Source organism: Rhea pennata, chromosome 12 (genome assembly GCF_028389875.1).
Source record: "Rhea pennata isolate bPtePen1 chromosome 12, bPtePen1.pri, whole genome shotgun sequence".
In the NCBI taxonomy this organism is placed as follows: domain Eukaryota; kingdom Metazoa; phylum Chordata; class Aves; order Rheiformes; family Rheidae; genus Rhea; species Rhea pennata.
The window spans coordinates 17,197,560-17,220,282 of record NC_084674.1 but is presented as its reverse complement, the minus strand read 5'-3'; the positions used below and the strand labels follow the sequence as shown (position 1 = coordinate 17,220,282).

Sequence of the window (22,723 nt, the reverse complement as noted above, 5' to 3'; positions counted from 1 at the left end):
GGCTAGTGGTGGGAATGGTCCGGCACCCATGAGCCCATGTTCTTCGCGCTAAGAACTAAAGAAAAAAACCAACATTTTTCTCACTTCCCCAAGTCTCAAGAAATTATGGCAACCCCGCCAGTCTGGCACCAGAGCTGATGGCTGGCAGAGCCTTGAAAATGCTGGGACTGGATCTGCCAAAAGCCTTCCTGCTATCGCTTCACCCTCGTTGGCTCTCGCAGCCAAATTGTCCTCCAGGAGAGCTAGCAGCAAAGTGGGATTGGAAGAGAAAAAAAAGCAGTCACAAAGATGTGACTCCATGAAACGCTGAGATTGGCAACGCGGCGTGACCTTGGTTAGAGAGGCACCATCAACCACCCCCCGGGCCAAACAGGCAAAAAAAAAAGGGGGGGGGGGCAAGAACAAGGCATTACTCCATCACTGCTCTTCTCCAAAAGAACAGCGTCAGATAGAGCAAAAATAAACTTGAACTCAACTAAAATCATGATCCCTGCGAGCTTTTTCTGATCTAAAACTGAATGAGGGAGAAAGATGAGAACGATCCCACCTGTGGTCAGCGCATCCGCAGTCCCGAGCCCTCCCCAGTGCGCTGCACCAGGGTTCCTGTGAGGGATCGCTTCTTCTGAAGCGAAGGAAGCCAGGACTTCACCAAGTGGAAGAGAATTTCAAAGTATTTGTAACTCTCCTGTTTTTGTTTGCTGAGGGCCTGTTACAGAGCAGGACACGCGGCCCTGGACGCACATGGACCTTTGGGGGTGCCCGTGCCCAGCATCACACTGGCTGCAATTACCCACCTGCCTGCATTTAAAGACTCAGGAAAGGCTGGATGGGGAAAAAAAAAAAAAAAAAAAAAAAGGCACTAAAAGTAACTGACTGCAGCACCCAGATCATTATTAGCCGTTAACACCATATTTACGAAGAGCAAGGGGGGCCCAGCTGTGGAGTCGAGGTCCCTTCATCCGAGACACCGGGCTCCTCCTGGAGCAGCGGCGCAGGCAGAGCCCCGCGCGGGCCGAGCTCCTCGGGGAGCCCCGCGCTGAGCCGCCCCGCGCGCGGGCCGCTGGCCGGTCCCGCCGCCGCCGCCGCCTCCCCGCAGCACGCAGCTCGCTCCCTCAGCGCGGCTCCCGTTTTGGGGGCGCCGAACGAGATTTTGGGTGCCTGTAAACTGAGCCGCCAGCCAGCCATCACCTTTATTCGTACTGATTTTCTTCACTCAAAGAAGAAAAAAGCGCACTTTTTGTACAGCACTTTGGCCTTTACAAATAACAACAAAATACCCCACTGTTGGCCCCATATTCCTGACGCTGTACCCACACGGACATATTCAGATGCAAAGACCTGCAGAAGAGGGCAAGGAGTTGGCTTCCTTCGTTACTCTGCCCAAGAGGGGTTTTTGGGTCATCAATATGAAACCTTAAGGTAACACGCGAGTAACCTGCATTTTCTGCTAAAATCCCGTTCCCAAATTCTCGCAGTTGGGCTGCAGCCGCGGCACGGTCCGCGTAGGGGCTGCCTCGGGGACCGAGGCGGCCGGAAGAGCGGGCAGCCGGGGAAATCTAAGGCAGCAGCCTGAACGCGTCCCCGCTCGGGACAGACCCGCTGCGAAACCGAGTCCGCAGTGTTGTTGCAGGACCTACCCAGAACCTGCCTGCATCCAGGTGCTCATTATTGAAAAATATCTACAATACCTCAGGTAACTTCGCTCGCTCACGGTCCACCTGCCAGGTATTCTCAGTTGCTAACCTTACATACGATTTGCAGAGAGAAAAAAAAATCTGAAAAACATAAAGGCATCATGTTGTATTTGGGTGAATAAAGTAGTTAATTTGCTGTACATACAAATCCGAACTTCAATCCAGCTTGTGTGGAAGGCTTTTCACACCTTGATTATACATGAAAAATGTTGCTGGCATAGTTGCATCACGGAAAAGAGTGACATCGTCGTACCTCCAGGAAGTGCCACGTTGGTGAAATCTCTCATGTACATTACACCAAAGATTTTGCTGCTGATGGTCATCATTCCATGCAAATGCTGCTAGGAAAGAGGGCAACTGCCAACTTGTGACTTCGCCAGAACAAGAGGCTGGACAATACTTCCAGAATAAACAAGCTCTGATGTGGGAGAGTAACAACTTCTCAGCGCAGGGTGGGAAGGGACGCCACCCCGACAGAGCTCAACAGCAGGATCCCCAGCAAAGCTGCACTTACACTAGCAAAACTGCTGCTCTCCAGTTTACTTCTGAAGGGAGGGAGGAAGAAAGATTGCTGCAATTTGCACAAAACACAGCTGTGCTGCTATAAACTGCATCCACACGAAGGGCGCAGAGCTGTTAACACCACTCATGTAGACACAACACGAGATCAAAAATGCTCTGGGCAAGACTGTTTCTAACAATGTGTGTCGGGAACCAGAGCGGGCAGATGAACGCAGAGATAGACAGCAGACAGTAAGGGTGTGCCTCGACAGAAAAAGCCATCCTGAAAGCATCAGCAGCACGCATTTGTAACTCCTCGTGCCCTGTCGGTACAATGCATTATATAGAAAAAGCTCCTGCGTAATGGAATAATTTATTTTCAGCTAAGAGGAGTCAAGATACAGGCATTGCAGATCATCTTACGTTTCAAATACAGTGCTGATGCATCACTGCAAGCACTCATGTTTGTTTTTTTTCTTTTTTTAATAACTGCCTTTGTTATTTCAGTCAACTATTTGCCTCACATTAACCATCTTGCATTTAGAAGTGGACATATGAAGTAGATGCATAAAATAAAAAAGTAGCAAGTATTACTCTGATGAAGTGTGATATTCCCCAATGCTGGCAGTGTATGAGTTTGGTTTTGTTTTCTTTCTCCACCTCTTGGGAGAACATCATGTAGTTCGCTAACTCAATCAGTTTATTTGGGCGTAGGAAAACTTTTATTCACAACATGTTAATTAAAAAAATACTTGACAAAAAAGGCATACAGTATTTTATACTAAAAGAATAAAGATTTTTATTAAGCACTGTAAGTTGCATTCAATAGCCTTCAAATACACCACACCACAATCCATCTACAACCAATCAAACCCAACAGTAGTTCATTCTTGCACAATCCATGAGTTGGGGCAGAACTCCCTTCAACTTACATTAAGATACCTACGTAGCTCTTGCGGGCAGGGAATGGGGAATTACACCTCATTTCTGATCACTAATGTGTGATGAAGAGCATCAGGAGAATTATATGAAAACGAATATAAAGAAATGATTCTGATTTTGAAGTACATTAAGTTTGGAAACACTAACAAAAACATCAAAATGATACAGGTATATTTGCTTATACTAAATTCTTGATGGGAAAGTTCTCAAGAACAAGCCATTTGTTTCCTGCTACAGAAGGGGGGTACTTTTTTTTTTGAAGATCAAAGCTTTTTTTTTTTGTTTTTCACAGAATTTCATATTTGCTAATATGAAGGCATAAAACAGCAACAGAGAACAATAATGCATACAGCAATGAGTACACCAGGGTAACGTTGATATTCAAAACGGCTAGATAATTTTTTTTTTTAAGTTTTAGAATAAATGCAACAGAGGTCAATAATCACAAAATTTTAAGGTTAGAGCAAGATCAGTCAATGACTAAACATAGTTAACATCTTTTATAGGACTATTACTGATTATTAGCTTTTTGTTTTGCAAATGGGCACAGTACTTGTAAGAATGGAAGAAAGAGGACAATAACATGCATAATATTAACTACACACTTTAAAAATTATGAACCATGCAGAAGTTTAGCTCAAATAGTAGTACTAATGGTCTACGTCTGATTCAAAACCACATAGTTCATTGATCACGGATGCATGGTATTAGTCACAAAAAGTTTCAGAACACATTGTGTTTGTTTTGAAAGGTCATTTGCATCTTCTATGATTTCAAGTTTATCTCCATTTAACTTGCTTGTAAAGTATGTATGATGTATATTTAAAATCAGCAGAACTGCAATATTACTCTATAATTGTTAGTTTCGATAGTTTGTACATTTTAACACAAAAGAACCACATCAACGGTGATGAAATTTAAGAAAGAAAAAACTGTGGTTGTGCCTTTTTCCCCCCATAATCATGAAATCAAAGCCTTAAAGAAAGCTTTATTGTGACACAGTAATGCAAAATCAAATATAATGGCATACATATGGTGCCAAGTACTAAAAATTATATTTTAAGCTATATATACTTAAAGACTGCCAAAATTTGTTTTCTTTATATTTCAAAAAACAAAACTACAAGCTTTTGTCATAACCAGTTTAAACTTTATGTATACTTCATTTTAAGTGCGGGAGTCAAATGCTCTTCATTCTCTTTCTTTTTTTGTTTTATTGTAGCATTTTGACTACAACTGGTTAAAACTAAAAATGTGTTGTTTAAATCTCTGACATCAAAGAGGGATCCGAATTTCCAAAGTCCTCATTTTTCTCTTACGGAAAGGAAAAAATGTACGTAACTGTAGGCTCTCTTTCTTTCCAGATATTCCTAATCCTGACCCTTCCCAACATCCTTCACCCTCTATAAAAAATAAGTTTACTCTTCTTTTTTTAAGACAGTGGCCTCAAGAGTATCATCTTTATGGCAAACACTGTCTGCATTTAGTGCATTTAAGTGAGGATTTGTATTGCACATTTTAGAGTCATTACTCAAGGCACTTTCAGACTGATTGGAAGCCCTGATGTCTCCTGTATTCCCATTCATCTGGGAAGCTGGTTTTTCCTCATTCACAACTCCATTTTCAGCCAGGGATCCATCTGAAGACACAATTGAGGATTTAGATTCCTCTGATTTTGACTTAAGTTCTTTGGCTACTTCTTCTGCTGAAGCAGCATAAGGAGGTTTGCCCTATTTTTTAAAAAAAGAAGAAAATTACTAAAGAACCACTGCTATATATTTGCAATCTGTTACAGTGACACTATTAATTAATAGGCAGCATGCAGCATGTGGAGATATCACAAGTGAATATCGAGTAGTATATACTGCTGAAATAAGAACTGGCATACAAAAATAACGTCACAGGTTAGCACAGATGTGAAAGAATTTCAGTATTTCTAGTGCTTTCTAGCCATGCTTTCTTATATTCCTTTAGTTAACAGCACTTTACACTCTGATAGTTATTTGTGATCTAAGAGCCACATAAAAGCCTGGAAATACCAAAACTGAGAATCAATATACAGCTTAACTGCTTCTTTGTTGATATACAATATAATTTAATGACATGATTACATATTATTCAAATACAAACCAAAACTTATTTTCAGACAATTATTAAAGAAGTGTGAAAGCATCATGCAATCCTAGCTATACTGGTCTATATACTTTTAAGATTAGGAAGCTGACTTCATATGAAAAACATGTAATAGAATCTTACAAGAAAGAGTATAGAATAAAAAACAGATTTATGTAGCAATAGAACCCATATTTAGCTTTTAAGTATCTGCAGCAATGAATCCTAGCATTCCAAAAACATAATAAGCTTTAAACAACAAAATGAAACAAGTAGTTTGGGTTGCTAAGAAGCAACGTAGTTATCAATCACACCATTAACAAAGTCAAGTACTAAGAAATGACTAAGGGACATCTTATACACCTCAAGTAGTAGCACAGTTTCATAATATAATAATCATATCTTTGACATATTAGAAACAGCATAGTTAATTCTTTTCTGAATTGCTGAAGGATTTTGCAGGTGAAATACTTTAAAAAACAAAACAAAAAAAAAAAAAAACTGTTGTTCTCTAATATAAGCATCATATACCCTCCTTTCCAGGAAATCGCAAAATAATCTTTCTGTAGCAACATTGCGCAGATACGTGACTGGCATATGAGGCCAGTGTGTACTTATCACTGGTGTAAATGTATTTTTTTAGGCTTTTCTACTAAGTGTTATACTTTAGATTAAATGTATGCTTTTCCCTCCAGAATCAAGAGTGAAAGATTGTATTTTGTAAAGAAATACTGATTTCTTTCCTGTAGTACAACCTGCTATTTGCAATCACATTATCCAACCTTTACTCGTATCAGCTCACAATTGTAATCAATAAAGTCATTGGATTCTATGGGGAGGATCCTACTTGGCGTAAATATGCATATCAGAGTCTGGCCCCATGTAAGCATTCTTTCCTTAACTGCCTAGGTTTGTAAGACAGGTAAGTACACTGTTGCAGTTAATCTTAATTAGTCATTGAAATCTACCCTTTATGCATTAAGTTTCCCAAGTTCTCCCCTTGCCACGTGCATTTGAATCCACATTTTTTTCTTTTCCTGTAAAAGGAACATAAACTATAAAATGCATTAATTATTGACTGACGATGGTAAAAATTTGATTAGCTCAGGACTAATTTACAAAAAATATCACCATTTATCTTTCTTCTCCATAGCAAAGGCTCAGTTTTAGACCAAGCAACTTGTGGTCATACATTTTTACCATTCAGATTACATGAAATTAATAAAAATATGAATGTTCAAACTTGCTAGCTGACTGTTAAGACTATCTACCTAAAAGTACTATCTGAGCTAGGTTTACATATGCAAAACTGCTGCAAGTCCAACATATTTGGAAGCTTTTTCTCCAGGCTTCCTTTATACCATGTGTTGCAATATTTCGAAATGAGACACCAAATAATTAACATAGCACAGTGCTTTCTCTTCTATTTTAAGTAAAAGATTTAAAGCTTTAAGTACATAGGTAAATTTGCAGACATCACACAAATTTGTATACATAGAAATTTAATAAGTAAGAGAAATGAAGTATTTAAATTTTTACACCTGAAACACAGCGAGTTTTACTTGAAGCAACTGGTTCCTTCATTATCTACCGGAGAACACTCCTCCTCTTACTGTCTGATACCTGCAAACACCCCCCTTCTCCTATATGCTAATAGCTATACATCGAATTGCAAAGCCATACAACATATTTATTGTATAAGTTTCCCACCTATGTAACACCCACTCATTCATTACCCTTGGGACTTGCATTAACATTCAAAACGGCAGAGCAGCAAGAACAATACAAAAGGGAGGAAAACGTAACTCCGAAGGAACTGGCACTTAATATGAAACACCAGTTTGCTCCATCTAGATTTAAAGGATCCATGGGAAAGGCAATAACTATGATCCACAGACTCTTCATATACTGTTGCCAAAAATGAAATTGTGCGTTCATGGTGGCAAAGACTGATCTTTCATTTCCTAGAAGTTTAGAGTTAGTGCGTAGTTTTGGAGCTATGAAAGAGCAAAGATGCTTATTTTTTTCTTCATGAGGTTGGACTGTGATCCCAGAAAATGAATTTGGAAAGGGTGGGAGGGGGAATAAAAGCTGCCAATTTTTTTCAGCTTCATATTTCTCTCATTCTTCTAAACTCTCTCCTATTCTCCCAGCTACTTAGAACTGTGTGGGCACTGCCTTCATATCAAAATATATTTTTCAGCTTCTGTCTTTACAACTAAAGTTTGCTTATCACTGAGCTGGAACACTAGCATGTCATCACCAGTTGTGCAGCCTACAGCTTCAACAGGTAGGCAATATCACTGTAAGAAACACTTATCTTTTAAAGTTGTGCTTATTAATGTTAGCTGGTCTGAAAGTCCATACTATACTAGCCTGTAAACCAGTGTTTTGAAGTCAAGCACACGGCTTTATTACCTGAATTGCTCCCTGGCTTTTATAACCTCTCCCATAGTACCTTCCACCTCTTCCAAAAGTTCTTATCACTGGAGTGGAAATAACTCCTCTAGGACGCCTGTAAGCATTGAGGAAAAGGAAGAAAGAAAAATACATATGAACTTTGTTTAGAAGTACTTTTAAATTTTATTTCGCTTAAGTATTTTTTTAGCTTTCTTGTCTAGTGACTAAAATCCACCTTTCTTCAAAGAAGCAATGTAATTAATCAATTCAGAATTACAGGGTTTTACTACTCTCAAGTGTATAAATTATAACCAATCTTTTGTTTTTCCAGCAATGAAATGACTATTTCTATAATTCACTTTTAAAAAAACAATGATTAAGTATTTTCAAGTTTTGCAAAAACATCTTTACAGTGTCAAATGATCTTTACAGAACTTCAAAAGCAGAGATCAACATAGTTTCACCTTAAAAAGAACACACAAGTAATCAGAACCATTTATAAGGCAATTCCTTCCATTTAATAACACTTCCTGTCAACCTCCATGCCAGACACAGAAAAAAATCAGATAAAAGTAAGGAAGGAGAAATACAAAATTGCTTTGGTTTTGATGGGAGAATACAAAGTAATCTAAGAACATGAGGAAAAATGGAGGCTTCAGGCACATCTGACATGTGTAGCAATTTATCAAGTTTGGAACACTTTCAAATGGAGACTTCCAACCAGGACACATCAGGTGGCAGCATTTCTATTTGACTCAATAAAGATTAGATCAGACCAAAATAAACTTTCACTCCACTCAAACTATTTTAATGCAAACAATTCCAGAAACTTAACTTCCTTTAGGATTATGTCAATTACTTCTCGCCTAAAAAAATTGTTTTCATTCTCTCTCCTGGAAATAGGACCAGTAACTGATTGCTCTACTTTTCCTCCAAATCCACTGCCTGATACCATGAGGTCATAGTGTCACGACTGACCCCTCTAAAGCTCACACAGAACAGCCAGATGGTGTTCAGGTCCAGCTCTACAACCAGCACAGTTTCCAAGCTGCGTGGGCTGCAATTGCACAGTATGCCATTCTGGCAACAAATGACAGCTGCAATTCTCCAACCATATCTCATTTTCCATATAGCTAATGTTTCATCACTTGACAATCCCCATATGCCAGCAAGGTCCCTGTGAGCTGATTTTGCAAAGAACAGCCTCAGTAGGGGCTATGATTTTGCTTAGTGCTCCTACTTCCTGCTGTTGTTGTGCTGTAACAATTAAGTTGAACTGATTCAGTGAAGAAATACTGCTCTGTGCCATGCAAGTCTTTTCACACATACTGCAAATTCCCACATTCAGCAACAAGCAATTAAGTAATATATTTTAAAAGAAAAAACCCTAAAGACTAAAGAGGAAAGAAGTGCATTTTACGTTCAATTACTTGTTTCATTCTTTCCAAAGATTACAACAAGGCTATTCTTTTTTTGACCTAATTATTTAAATGGTGAAAGTATACCCATTAGGGTATACATTCTTCCAACTCAAATTCATATCACACTAGATATATTGATGGATCAAAGCCAATAAAAGTCATATGATATGATTTGTATATAATGGTAAGAACACAAGTTTAATGTTGCAAACAGACATGAGAGAACAGTGTTGACAAACTTGACATGATCCTCTTTGCTGAAACTGATAAAAAATGAAATAGAAGTGTGCAGAACTAGATGATAAAGAGTAGAAAAATAAAACGTCCACTTTCCTCCTGAAGTGTTTTTTAGTAGCAAATAGCATCCACAGGTAATGAACTCAATCTTTATAACACCTATTTTTAGAGGGTACACTAACATTTATATGTTTTCCTATTTTTAGTATTGATTGATACTATCACTGCTTGTGGGAGTCTTCTTTTCCCTCTTTGAGTAACTTTAGTAACTCTAAATGTAAAGAGTTTAACTCAGTAGGATGCAACTGAAACAGAAAGGTCTGGCATTCAAAAAAATTTTTTTTTGTCTTTTTGAGGCGACAACTTGCATCCAAACCTAACTGCCCAAAGGTAGTGCCTCTGACAGAAGATAAAGACTCTCACATTTTCATTCTAACACAAAAGCTATTATTGGAGAACAGAGTTTCTCTGTCATAAAGGTACTTACAGGAGCAGTAACACCCCTTCTAGTGATTTCACTGCTTCTAGATAAGGAAGGCTTTTAACTTAGGACTTGCCAGTTTTAGTTCCTGATTACTGATATTTTGCACAAACTCAGGTGTTTGCTTTTTCAGAAAATGGAGGAACTGCTATTCAAATGAGTAGTCATGTATAAATGTAAGACAGATTGAAGCCAGAAGGTGTCTCCAGATAATCAGTCACGATGCTTCAGTCAGACAGCACCCTTGATTAGGTCACTATAAATTACCTCAACCTTTTTCACAAACAGTACTGCACACAGTGTATTTAACTTAAGAAAAGAAAGCTCTACAGTAGGCCAGATTCTGTTCTTAAGTTGGATCCATGAACAGGAGGATTAATAATCACATACTAACCTCACTTAAATGGTGAACAATGTTATTTTGTGCACTGAAACTGAAGAGTAAGATTAAAAAACACAAAAGAGCCCAGTGCCTCATCACATATCTTAGGTTAATTCACTGACCTTTGCTATTCCAGATGAGCAGAGGTGCCCTTTAAGTCCCGCATCATCTCTGCTAACCTGTACAGTTTCCTTTGAATAGCTGTCTCAAGTGTCTAAAACAGCACTAGATGCCAATGTTTTGGGAACTAAATCTCATTTTAGAGTATAAGATGTTCCTGACTAAATTTATTCCCCTTAAAATGTCAGTTTTGTTCTTTCCTCTTATACCAAGTCTACTTCCTGCTGCTGAACTTTGTTTCTGCTGTTGTTACTTCTCCTTCTCCTGGCCCCATTCTCGCAGGACTTTAGGTCCCATCATTTCCTCATTCAGCCCGACAAGACAGGCATTCAAACAGTTAAAACTCATTTTAGTATCAAGCTTTATAGCGCAAGCTTGATGAAATTAATGGATAGAGAGGAATTCACACAGCTCAGACTTACTCTTTTAGACTGTTTCCTGGCTTAAGATGACATGAATATACCCACTGTACTCCTCTATTACATGAATCACATGGCAACTCTGGGAGTTACCTACTATAACAAATGCAACTTAATTAAGGATGATAGACAGTTCTGTAATGCACAGAACAATAAAATTCTGGAAAAAATATAACCCTAAAAAAAATAAAGCACTAGATATTTTTGTGACAATTTTTTTTTTAATAAAAGATATGCACTTGTAATTCCAGCTGTAGTGAAACAAAGTGAAAGGACTGAAGAAATAATTATTGTTTTAAGCATATCTCCTATCATGACAGTAGCCGAGAACTGTTAAACCTGTAAGTGTCCTCCAGCTGTTTTTCAGTTTTACAGAAGATTTACAAAAAGAATTTATTCAAAAATTTATCACACTTTGTGAAAATTATTCTACCAAACCAAGAAAATAATAAAGTGTGGTGATAGTTTTCATCAGGTAAAATGTATTTATCGATTTCTTGTAAGGGAAAGGCCCTCAGGCCTTTTCCTCATGCAAAATGATTCACATACGTGTCAGATTCATAATATGTTCTTTTTTCACATAAAAACGTTTACAGTCATCTGAATATATGTTTCATTTAATATATTTAAAAATGAACATAAATGGCTTCTTGAAAATACTCAGCAGGCATAATATACCTAATGCATCCCAAAATGCACCGCATGCAATTTCTAATGCCCCCACTTTTTCCAGTTCTACTTCTATTCCAATCATTCAATTCTTCAAGCTGCACTTACCCTCTTGCTGGTCCTCCGACAGAAACAACCTGCAGAGGAAATGGCCCTCTACCCCCTCGTCCACGTCTGCTTCCAGCCCAATGGCCGACTACAGTGCCGGCAATTTCAAGTTTCCCTCCCTGAGAAGGAATAGGTTGGACTCCTGCACATAAAAGCAAAACCAGAACTTGATACTCACAATCATACCACGAAAGTTACTAATGAACGGAAAACATGTTACCCCAGATTTTTAACATGTATAGTTTCCCTTCTCATTTTGTGGTTGCTCAGAAGAATTATAACTCCAGGAGCCTTTTTTCTTTCTTTTTCTTTCTTTTCTTTTTCTTTTTTTTTTTAATATATAGGAATTCTGAATTGGAAAATGATTATGTGACAACTTCAGTTTCAGTTTCAGTAATTAAAAATACATATTAGATCAGCACTAAGAAACTGAAGTGAAATTTTACAAATTATCTGAAGATTATTTTTTACTACATTCTTAATGAAGAAAAAATTTTTAGTGGTTTAAAAGCCCTTTTTTTATTGAACATCAAATGTCAGCCTAAGACACAAAGATTATCATTTCTGTGAACAACTTATTAGGCAGAACTACCTACATTAATGCTAAGCTGTAATAAAAAAATATAGCATTTAAACTGATCTCGGTGTAAAAGATAGGTATACTATTTCCCTCCCAAGAACAGTAAAAATAATAATTGTCCAAAATACAAATGTCACTGCTATTTAAATTGTTTCTTTTTTGTATCTATTTTTTGCCTGTAAAAGCAACATGAGGGCATAATAGATATTTCAAGAAATTTAGGTAGGCACAATTGAGCCAGATGTTACTGGTAAGACACTAAAAGGCACTAAAAGGGTTACAAAACATAGCATTTATGCAGCCATGATTAGTCTTCAAACATTAATACACTAGGAACTAAATTACTGATTAAATTCAGAAAGGTTCATACTGCTCTCTACTAGCCTTTCAGCCTCAAATGCGTATTGTTTACAGTGGCAACATTATTCACACAATGAAGCATTAGAGATATGTTCACTCTTAGATATAAGAATAAAAGCTCAGAGGTCAGAAAGAATGGCTAAATGTATGGAAAAATTCTACCCTAAATGAATAATGAGAATTAACAGTTTTCTACCATCCCACCTCATGTAAGAGAAAAGCAATGAACACAAACAAATAAATAAATCTCATGCCTATGTCCACACTGACGTGACACCAGTGAAAAATGGGTTAGCAGTAACACAAAAGTCAAGAATTTCCATACTGTGCCATTTTTCCAAACAGCTCAATTGTCCTCAAGTTTTAGAAAATAATTGTTAATACATTCAAGCAAAGTTCAGTTGACTACAGAGCCCATCCTAACATTTTAAAGCACAGAAGACAGAATGTCCCATGAAATTTTAAAACTATTCTGTATTTGAACAACGATTTTCTAGGCATGTAAGAGACAGGTTGACACTGAGACCAGTTTGCCAAAGGGACCTAGGGAAAAGAGTCTAGAAGAGCAGAGCAGACAGTAAGTGATTTTATAGCAACCTGAGAAGGCTCGAGAGGAGTGAGAGCTGGAGACAGTTAGGGAGAAGGGGAAACTGGCAGTCAGTAGAAAGCCTCAAACCAAACCGTAAAGTGAAGGAAGCTGTTGCCAGAAGCTCTAAGAAAAGGGTTTGGGGTATAATTACCGCCCTGAAACTTGCTAGTCCTGTTGCTGTCATTGCCAGAGAAGGCTCCGGAGTGTCCTGCTGCTGCTGCCACCCGGAAGGCCCGGTACGCGCCTGTTGCTACTGTTTCCCCATAAGGGCCTCCGAAGCCATAGACTCCTGTTAGACCCAGGGTAAAGAAAGACAGGGGAAAAGCTGTGAGGGGGCCAGGCACGTGGGAGTTCCCCTAACAGAGAAGCTGCTGCCACCGTCCTCCCAGGGTCAGCAGTGACTGCTGCCCTTCTGCGCGTTAGGCAGGTGAAGCCAGCAGACTTAGCAGCGAGGGGAACGCAGCAACACGGAAACCCCCCTGGCCCAGGCAGAGGTTACGCAGGAGCACGTCATCAACTCGGAGAAAGCCCTACCAAAGACTTTCTGCAGTCTCAGCGCGGGAGGAGGTGGGGGGCCCTTATCCACAACAGCAGGCCTTGGGTTTGGAATGGGTATAAATAGCACTGAAAAGCTTGCAGCATTTTTTTGGCTATAAGCTTCAATGACTACAGTTGTGGCACCCCAAGAAAGCCTTAGTCTGAATGTCCAATATTAATATATGTACAGTTCCCTGTATTGGGGGCTATGGTTATGAGGAAGGGAATAAATCTAGAAACAGCCTGGAGTGGTCTACTCAGTGATCTCCAGGACTTACACTCAAGGGTGCCAATAGTTAAATGACTGTAACAAAATAAAGAGGGGTGGGGAGGAAGAAAGGTTGTCTTCAACTCTGGCAGTTAAACTGTGTCTGTTAATTAAGGCATTTTAAATATTTATAAATATAAACATTTTAAAGTAAAGTACACGGCAAATAAGAGCCTTGTTGTATCATTCAGTGTTGATCCGTTCCTCTTTTTTCTTTTTCATACAACACCTGTGAAACTATTTTGATCTGGCACAGCTACTAACAATCCTGATGGAAATACACAGCAATACAACACATTCTGTATTGCTAGGCTATCACTAATAAAAACAACAACAAAATGCAGTGATTGGCACATGACACCACAGGCTAACTAATTATTTTTATGTATTTTTCCTATGAAATTGAACGAACAAATCAGTTTCCAGTTTTAGAATGTGAAAGGTAAGATAGCACTTCATACCAATGTGTATCACACTGCCGTCCCAATCACTTACCAGCAAAGCCTCTCCCCCTGCCCTGAGGTGGTGGGACTGGCCCAAAGTGTCGAGGATACATAGAAGCTGGATAGAAAGGCATGGCAGGTGGAGGTGGGAAAGGGAGAGGATGGTTCTGCCTGGAGAAATTTAATCCTTCTAGGATGCTCTGACGCATCTTTTCAACCTTGGCTGCCTGCTCAGCCTACGAATGAAGAGAAGGTCACAAACAGATGCTAAAATTCTGATTTCAATTGTATAAATCATATTTACACAACAGATTCAAAGAGGAAAGCACAAGAATGTAGATAGGCAGTGAGAACAACTTTCCTAAGGCTAGCTAGTTATTCATAACGCTAGATGTTTAAATTACAATAATTTACCTCAGTTCCTCCAGAAAGGAACTGAGAAAGATTATTCTATAGTCTCTTAAACATTTAATGCAGCCCTTTACTTCAAGCAAAAAAACCATCACAAGCCTGGACTGCAAAGCAAAACCTATGTAAACAGGCTACAGCAAGTCTGGAGGTTAACAAGCCTGAGTGTGACCACAGCCATCATCAATATTTAATCTGCAATCAGTTTCACTAGAATCTGAAATAAGAACAGCTAAGCTTTTCTGCTAAAGGATTTCACATCTCCCGAAAAGTATAAGAAAGAAAAAAAGAAATTGATCATTTATTAAACTTCTGATTTTATCAGTTTCCTGATTTTATTACTAGATAGTAACATTTTGTTGTACCTAATTCATATAATTTATTTGTATTTTCAAGCTGGCTATAAGAAATGTGAAGAGATTTTGAACTTAAGGACCAAAATAATTACTTTATTGACTGTAAAATATATTAGAAATAAAATTCTAGCTTAGTCCTCTGAGACCATAATGCAGTCTTGATGCAAAAAGATGGTATTATTTGTATGAAGAAGCACAGAGAGTTTTCAAATCTAAGTAGCTCATTACACAATAACCACATTCAAATTTCAGTTTCCAGAGAGGATCAAAATGAAATCAAAGAAATATTTACATCAGTTTACTTTTTGAAAAATCTACCAAAATCTCATCTTGGCCATCAACAAGAAAGTAAGAGACTTGAATAGAGCTGACAAGTACCTACCAGCCATCTGCCTTGTATTTCAAGTAGAGAGATGATACATTAAGTAAATAATGACTGATAAACCATCTCTAACACTTATGAAATCTGGCACTCTTGATATTCTGTTATTACATTCTAAAACTACACACCTGACCATCACAGAGGTCAATGAGAGGAACTTTCTCCCGGCTTGCTTTGATGAGCTTGGTCTGGAATAATTTTCCATCAAAATACATCCACGGACAGCAGTGCTCCCATGGAATTGGCTGTCCGCAAGCATCATTTGCAAAAAGTGCCATATCGACACCACTCATAAATAAAGCAGACAGCTGAATTCCTCGGGGATCAAGATTCTCAATCTGTTAAAAAAAAAAAAAAAAAGAGTAAATTTTGTAAGTTAATGAGATATAATGCAAAACTAATTATTTTCAAAATTCATGAAAACAAAGTAATTTTAAAAAGTTCTCCAAACTCTAAGTGCTACTGCCAGTTTGACTAGCACACTGCCACATCACCGATCACCTATATAAGCAAAACTGCAATACTCAAAGAAGCTGGTCCCATCCGTTCATTCTAGAGGTGAGAGATAAAACCAAAAACTCTGTTGTCTCAAAGACAAAGCACATGAAATGATTTCTAACAATTTCATGTTTGAACTCAATTCACCATCAAGGAGCCAGTAAAAGTTTAAAGGGAAATAATATACATCTTGAAATTGTGGTGTTCAGTGTGTAGAACATATATGACACATACATTAGCTGCATTAAGATCATTCATAAATATGCAATACACAGTTTTTCAATAAATGCTGGAATATACTAGAGCAAACAGAAGCTTTTAAGATATGTACAGGAAATTAGCTGTAGAAAATTTCATTAAAAATAAGATAATTTCTTCCAAATAATCTTGTACTTATGAGGTATTTTTCAGAAAGCTTCAGGAATGAACTGAATGTGAGCATTCCAGCTTCCTTCCCACGTATCACATTTCCCTTCCAACTCCTTTGTAACAGAATTTCAATTAGCTTCTTCAAGATTTTGCCATGTTAGAATGCAGCTCCTATTAATGTAGTGATGTTTTTATGAATACAAGAGCTTTATTTAAAATGCAGGATAGATATGCAAAGGTAGGATTATATAGTGAATAAGAGCTGATGGGGGAAACAAAAAGGATTTGCCTGCAGCAAATACATTTTTAGCTTAGAAACAAGAGAATATAATCACATTTTCCGATATACTTAAAAAAAAAAAAAAAAGAAAAGAAAAAAAAAAGCTCTTTCCTGAGGACATTTTCAAGACTTTGGTATTAAATTTTAAAATTAAACTACATTACCTTCCTTATGCATAAGCAACCTGTAAGATCCAAAAGACTATCCAGATCGTTTTGCAGATATGCAGCTGGGTTCAAACTCAGCTGCTCTTTCTGTCTGACTTCAACAAAAAGAGAAGCAGCTGCTTCATATGAAGATAGTAACAACATTGCATGAAATATTGCATCTTTCAGTTAACCAACAAATACTATGGAAATGATCCATATTACTCTCCATGTATGATTTAAAAATAAAACTTGGAGAACAATTTCTATTAAACAAAAATATTTGTATCCTGTTTATCACTTGCCTTGTCTCTGTCTTTCATTTTTCTGTTGGAATGCAAGAAAAAAAAATTTATCTGGGGATTCCTTTCTTAGATCTCTAAATCCAGCAACTTTCACAGTGGGGTTTCCTCCTCTTTTCATCAAACCTGAAGACAGAGGCAAGACTATTTATTTGATAACTCTTGTAGATACCTTTGCCAAAATCTGTACCCATCGATGTTATTTGTTATTGCATTGGGTTTTGAAAATGGACATTGAAGACTGAGTTGCTGATACACTGCTGTTCTTTGACACATCCAGCTTTGCCTACAAAACTGTTGTTTGAGTTTCCACCGATACCCACAGGTACTATTATTCAGCTTTAAGACCTTGCAGTAGATGTCTTTCACCATCCTCTCACTTAAGACTTTTTAAAGGTGCTCTTCTCCTACTCTTCTAACGTTTGTCACCTTGGATGAGTGTACACGTATTTCTTCTGACCATGCAGGATAACCCACTGTCAGTTCAGTCCTTGGATAAAGGTTGGCACATGCTTCCCTTAAGATAAAGTACTGTTCCTCATACAACGCAGAAAATCATCTACAGCCACCATCTCTGGGATTCTGAAAGCCCAACAAGCACCAAGTGTTTCCAGCATGAATGTCTAGTAAACATCTTCAAGGACAGTTGAAACATCTTAACGATTCTCCTGATGGACTGCATTTAGCCTCCCTTTAAGAAATCAGCAGTAATGAGGGGTACTCAAAAATGTTGTTCTCAGGAGTCTACTATGCTTGTAATCCACATTAGGAGCAATCTAGTCTTAAGTGTTGAAGCAAACAAGCAGTCTGGCAAGAACTCATCAGGTGTTTGTTGTAGCTTTGTCCTGTGTTTCTTCATATTTTTTTGAGTAATGAGAGAAAGGCCAGAAGAATTTCTTCTTGCTGTTTTTTTTTTTTTTTTTTTTTTTTTAATTTTAACTTTTGGTAATTTATTCTTTGATGTATGGGGAGAGGAAGCGGATTTAGTTTTTCTGTTAAACTCTGCCATTAAGATTCATAAAATGTGAATTCTCTGCTTCCTGAGAAAAAATTCAAATAGGTTCTGAAGCAGATTCAGTTTTCTTTCTCTTACATTTATTAGTGCTTCTGTGCCTAAGAACTGGGATTCCACGCAGGTTGATTTCAAAAATTCAGACTGAGAAGTCCTTGCTAGGGTGCTACATGCAAGAATGCAAGACAGAGGCTGCTTGTCACCCACAGACGAGAAATCAAGTCACTTACTCGCTTCGAGAATGCTCTTATTGACTAGGTTTTAGTGATAAAACACTCCCCAAAAAAGCCTCATAGCTGGTATCTGCATGAGCTTAATTACCATTGCTTCTGCAAAAGCCGTGCTAAGATTGCTGCTTTTGTCTGTGCTTTCTCTACTGTTTACCTGTGAACATGAACAAACTTTGAAAAAAGGTACCTTTCTCTTCTTCCCAATTCAACTAAGGACAGCATGTGTCCATGCACTGCTGGGAGCAGAAGTGGTTACTAGACTTTCCTATCTTTAGCCCTCCACCTTATATGTAAGAACCTGAAAGACCATCTGAGATGACTTCTTCAACATGAGGTTACATAATGAAGAGGTGATCAGCATTTTACCTCCTTTGCTCTGTTGATCATCGGTGCAGCTAGGAGGTAAGATGAATACCTTATGGTTGTTCATTCCCTATAAATCCTCCCACAGTTTCCAGTTAACAGAAACACCATTGGGCTTAAGTTAGGTTATGTAGAAAAATGAATTAAAATTATTTCCATTCAGAAAAGTATTTGTTTCAAATGAAGGACTACATTCTACCATTTTTTTGATCCAGAGTAGAGAATTTGGCGGCAGGTTTTGGAAAAAAAAATTCTAAGAGCAAACAATGTAAAAGTAAAACCAAATTTAATCTGTATTTTAGCCCAAAGATTAGAAGAGGAAATTCCACTGTGAGCATATGAAGGCTGGTTGGAGAAATAACATGGAGTAAGGGAACGTTGCACAGGTTGATATACATTCTGTTTATACAATAGGATACTGCACTAAAGAATTCTATCACTTAACTAGCTGTATTTACTTCACATAATACTAATGTATTAGAAAAATCAAAAACTTAAAGATTTAAATTTTTAAAATCCTTAGAACAACTATTTCTACAATTCTGTCAGCATTAATAAACTGTCTCCTGCATTTTTGCATTCAAGCTTATGTAAGTCTCTCAATTTCTTTATCTGGAACACAAACCACAAATTTCTTTTGAATGTTGAATCATGGAAAAATACTAATGTCAGTATATAAGAACTTCTAATGGAAACACATTTGTTTTAAACTTTCAAGAGACAATTACTTGGGAAATTGTAAGAAAAGTTGCATAAGGTAAAAATTTTACCATCTTTAAAATTTTACTCATCAATCAAATCAATGAAATAGAACTGATTAACAATCTTTGTAATACTCAAAAATATCAAGATCAACATTTTTGAAAGCATATGCAAATATCCAAGGTTTTTAGTGAAACAGGCATATACACATCACTCACTATAGTTAACAGTGTGGATCAGCTGGGAATAAATTTTTTAGTTAGGAAGTCAGAGTTAAGAATTACCTTGAGTTCCTGAAGCTGGTCAGGCTCATAGAGCTTTGGAGACAATGCTTGGGCAAGAAAAGCATCAAGTTCTTGGCGACGAAGTATACGGACCCCTGGCCACTGTACCATATACCTACAGAGGAAGCCAATAATTATTTGTATCTGTCATTTAACTGTTAATTTAAGTACCATTTTATATGCTCAGAAGTCACCAGAATGCAAGAATTTTTTTTTAATTGTCTAGACTTAAGTAATTAAAAAGCCAGAACTCTGAAGAGATTTAAAGCTTAAATTTGCTTAAGATCATATCAAAGAGCTGATGGCTGTGAATCAGTTACGTAACACAAACTAGAACAGTCCACTTCCAGTGAAAAAATGGAGGACAGGCAACCAAAATAGAATGTTAACAAAAAGTAGATTCCGGTACACACAAGAATAAAATACCATAAAGGTTACTGGTCTTTATAAAAAGGACTAGTGGTAAAAAGATTTTGTGAACAATTTTTCCAGATCATACATTATTCAAAAATGATCTGGTCAGAGAATTTTATGCCTGTCATTCCAAACAAGTGCTGAGTAAAACTGTACATCTTAATAAACATTAATCTTTTTAAGTCATATGTCACAGGAAAGAAATTTGCTGTACAAATGAGTATGAAGTTCTCCTTTGTTTAAGATATCGTTTGGTCTATTTTTTTATACTTACTATTCTATGAGGAAAAAAAAGAGAGCTTTAGTGCTCAAGAGGCAGGAGAAAGTGAAGTAGAACTGGAAACAAATTTATATTTATCAGTCTCAAAGATGGCTTAAATGTACAGATGTCCTGTACAACATGCTGACCCTGGCTTCTGCCAGGTTTATGATTGCTTAATCATATCAAAATAATCATCCCTTTCCAAAAGGTAAGGATCTCTCATTCTTAGTCCAAATTTCAACCCGAAAATTAAACAGGTAAGTATTTTGGGTCTTGTGACTTCCTATTTAATACCATACTTCAACTGCAGGTTATCACCACATCAACTAGATGAGCAATTATAGCACAAGGAATCTAATATATGATAGGTAGAATATCATTTACATGAATTTTCCATCCTGATAAGCTGCTAAGCAGCTGTCTCCGAAGTATTTTCTCTTTTGCTTTACAACTTTACCAACACAGCCGCTGAGACGTCAATGTTATTTTCTAGTAGGTTGGCGCCTGTAGTGCAACAAATGTAAACTAATTCAAATGCTACAGTGGCCTCTTTGCAACAAAATTTATTTCTCTTCCTTTCAGCCTTCTACACTCTGAAGAAAGAAACCTTGAAGCATATAGCACGCTTTTAAGACTCGCAACTGATGTTCTACACGAAAAATATCCCCTCCATGGACAAATATGAATTAGCACTTTCTAAACTCACAGTTTAATACAGTTAAATATGTCAGAGAGATTATGCAGCCCAGTAAAACCTTTCCTTCACTCTGCTTTACCTTACAGTAAGACTGACCTTAGTACACAACAGAGCACCATAAGATGAGTGGGCACATTAGTTGGATTGAGCATTGCTGGTGTATCTGATCTCATACAGGCCAAAAATGCCCTCATTCTTCGGTTCTTGTCTTCTACTGCTTTTCCTAGCCACAGCTTCTTCAGATTAGGACAGGTCCATTCCCTGAATGCAAGTGCTTCCACCAGCTCAGGGGTTTGAGGAGATTTGCCTTTGTAAGCAGCCCATTCTTTAATTATCACTGGTGAAACTACAAAATGACAGAAGTTGAAGGAAAACATTCAGAGTTAAGTAGTACTGTGTTTTTAAAAGATTTTATAAAAACATTGTGCCCCAAAAGTATTAGAGTACTCTGTACCAACCATCTTTGAATCATGATCACTTACAAATTACATATATGCAACCAAGTATACGGGAGGAATGTTGACATTAAGATTTTCAAATGAATATACAACATAAAGGAACTACACAGGATCTCTGAAAACAAACAGCATGATTTGAAAATGCAATTTTCCTCCAAAATATCTGTATCTTCATAAAAACCCTATAGTAACAAAAATAGTACATAAATATTTTCTGTATGTTTTAAGAACAATATAAAACTATAAATATACCACTGTCGTACTCACATCTTTACATCAGCACTTTAGAACTCATACACTTGTTCATGGTTGTTCAAATACTGCAGTGGAATGAGATCTCAAATACAAGTTTAAATTATTTTTTCTTTCAAAATTTTACAGAACATTAACTTGCATTAATTCACTGTACTGCATTTTATTAAAAAATTAATATTTTTGTTTCTGCTATGGTCCCTTTCATCCCTCCCCCCCAAAAAAGAAAGAAAAAGACCTCAATTTCATATTGCTGCTAAAGCATTTCTCTTTTTCTACACTTGAAGGCTACTAAAACAGAACACAAATTAAAAAAAAAAAAAAAGTCAAGACCAAGAAATGATATCTTTGGCCTTGGAACGACCCCAGGTTTGACACAGATCAAAATTTGTTTGCACCCTTCTTAACTCAGGGCCTACTGATGCAGTGCGGAAAGATTCAAGGAGCTTGTTAGCAAAGCGTCAAGTTACAGCCCAAATAGATCCTTTGGTCTGTAAAACAGTGCTGGAGAACAGATATACTTCTGCTAGAAATCTCTTGGTTACGGGTTGAGAAGCCACGACAGCCCTGACTGCTACAAAGATTCCTTCAGTTATCAGACGTCAGATCTACAAATGATTTTACAGTCGGAGACAGGCAAAGCATGTCAGAAGCCAGGACCTGCACAATAGAAGAACCTCCAGAACATCCCAAAGCACTCTTGTATGATTTTCTGGAATAAAACCACTCTAGCTCCAAGGAAAAGTTTTACAAAGATAACATGCAGCAATGAAAATAAATATTTTGATGTATTTAGTTGGTAGCCCCACTACAAAATCACATATTTTGGTTGCTCCCAGTTTTTTATATGCCACTAAGCTATTGCAAATAGTTTTTAACAGTCAGCAAAGCTACTCCATTATTTGTTCAGGGCTTATCACTGGTGTTCACGTCTCGCTGAGCCCTCGGACACCAGCACAGTAAATATGAAAAAATAAAAGGCTGTGTTTTATGTGTTTTTTCAAATAATAGATATTTTAATTGCTATAGGTCTTAGAAAAAAGAG

The 22,723-nt window shown here is 37.4% G+C and overlaps 1 protein-coding gene across 4 annotated transcripts in view; it reads right to left on the bottom strand.

The window, feature by feature from the left end:
* Window positions 1–2,969: 2,969 nt before the first annotated feature.
* Window positions 2,970–22,723, bottom strand: part of FAM120A (family with sequence similarity 120 member A) — a 55,837-nt gene continuing 36,083 nt past the window's right edge. Inside the window, exons 11-19 of one of the 4 annotated variants that reach the window (XM_062585192.1) lie at window positions 21,065–21,314; window positions 19,596–19,710; window positions 15,538–15,747; window positions 14,316–14,499; window positions 13,167–13,304; window positions 11,487–11,628; window positions 7,668–7,764; window positions 6,218–6,286; window positions 4,778–4,867 (exon numbers count right to left, since the gene is read on the bottom strand). In XM_062585192.1, coding sequence (XP_062441176.1) covers window positions 6,221–6,286; window positions 7,668–7,764; window positions 11,487–11,628; window positions 13,167–13,304; window positions 14,316–14,499; window positions 15,538–15,747; window positions 19,596–19,710; window positions 21,065–21,314 — 1,202 coding nt within the window. In that variant the 3' untranslated portion in view covers window positions 4,778–4,867; window positions 6,218–6,220. Of the gene's footprint in view, window positions 4,868–6,217; window positions 6,287–7,667; window positions 7,765–11,482; window positions 11,629–13,166; window positions 13,305–14,315; window positions 14,500–15,537; window positions 15,748–19,595; window positions 19,711–21,064; window positions 21,315–22,723 lie in introns of those variants that run through there. The other 3 variants (XM_062585189.1, XM_062585191.1, XM_062585193.1) reach the window with 3 other exon arrangements.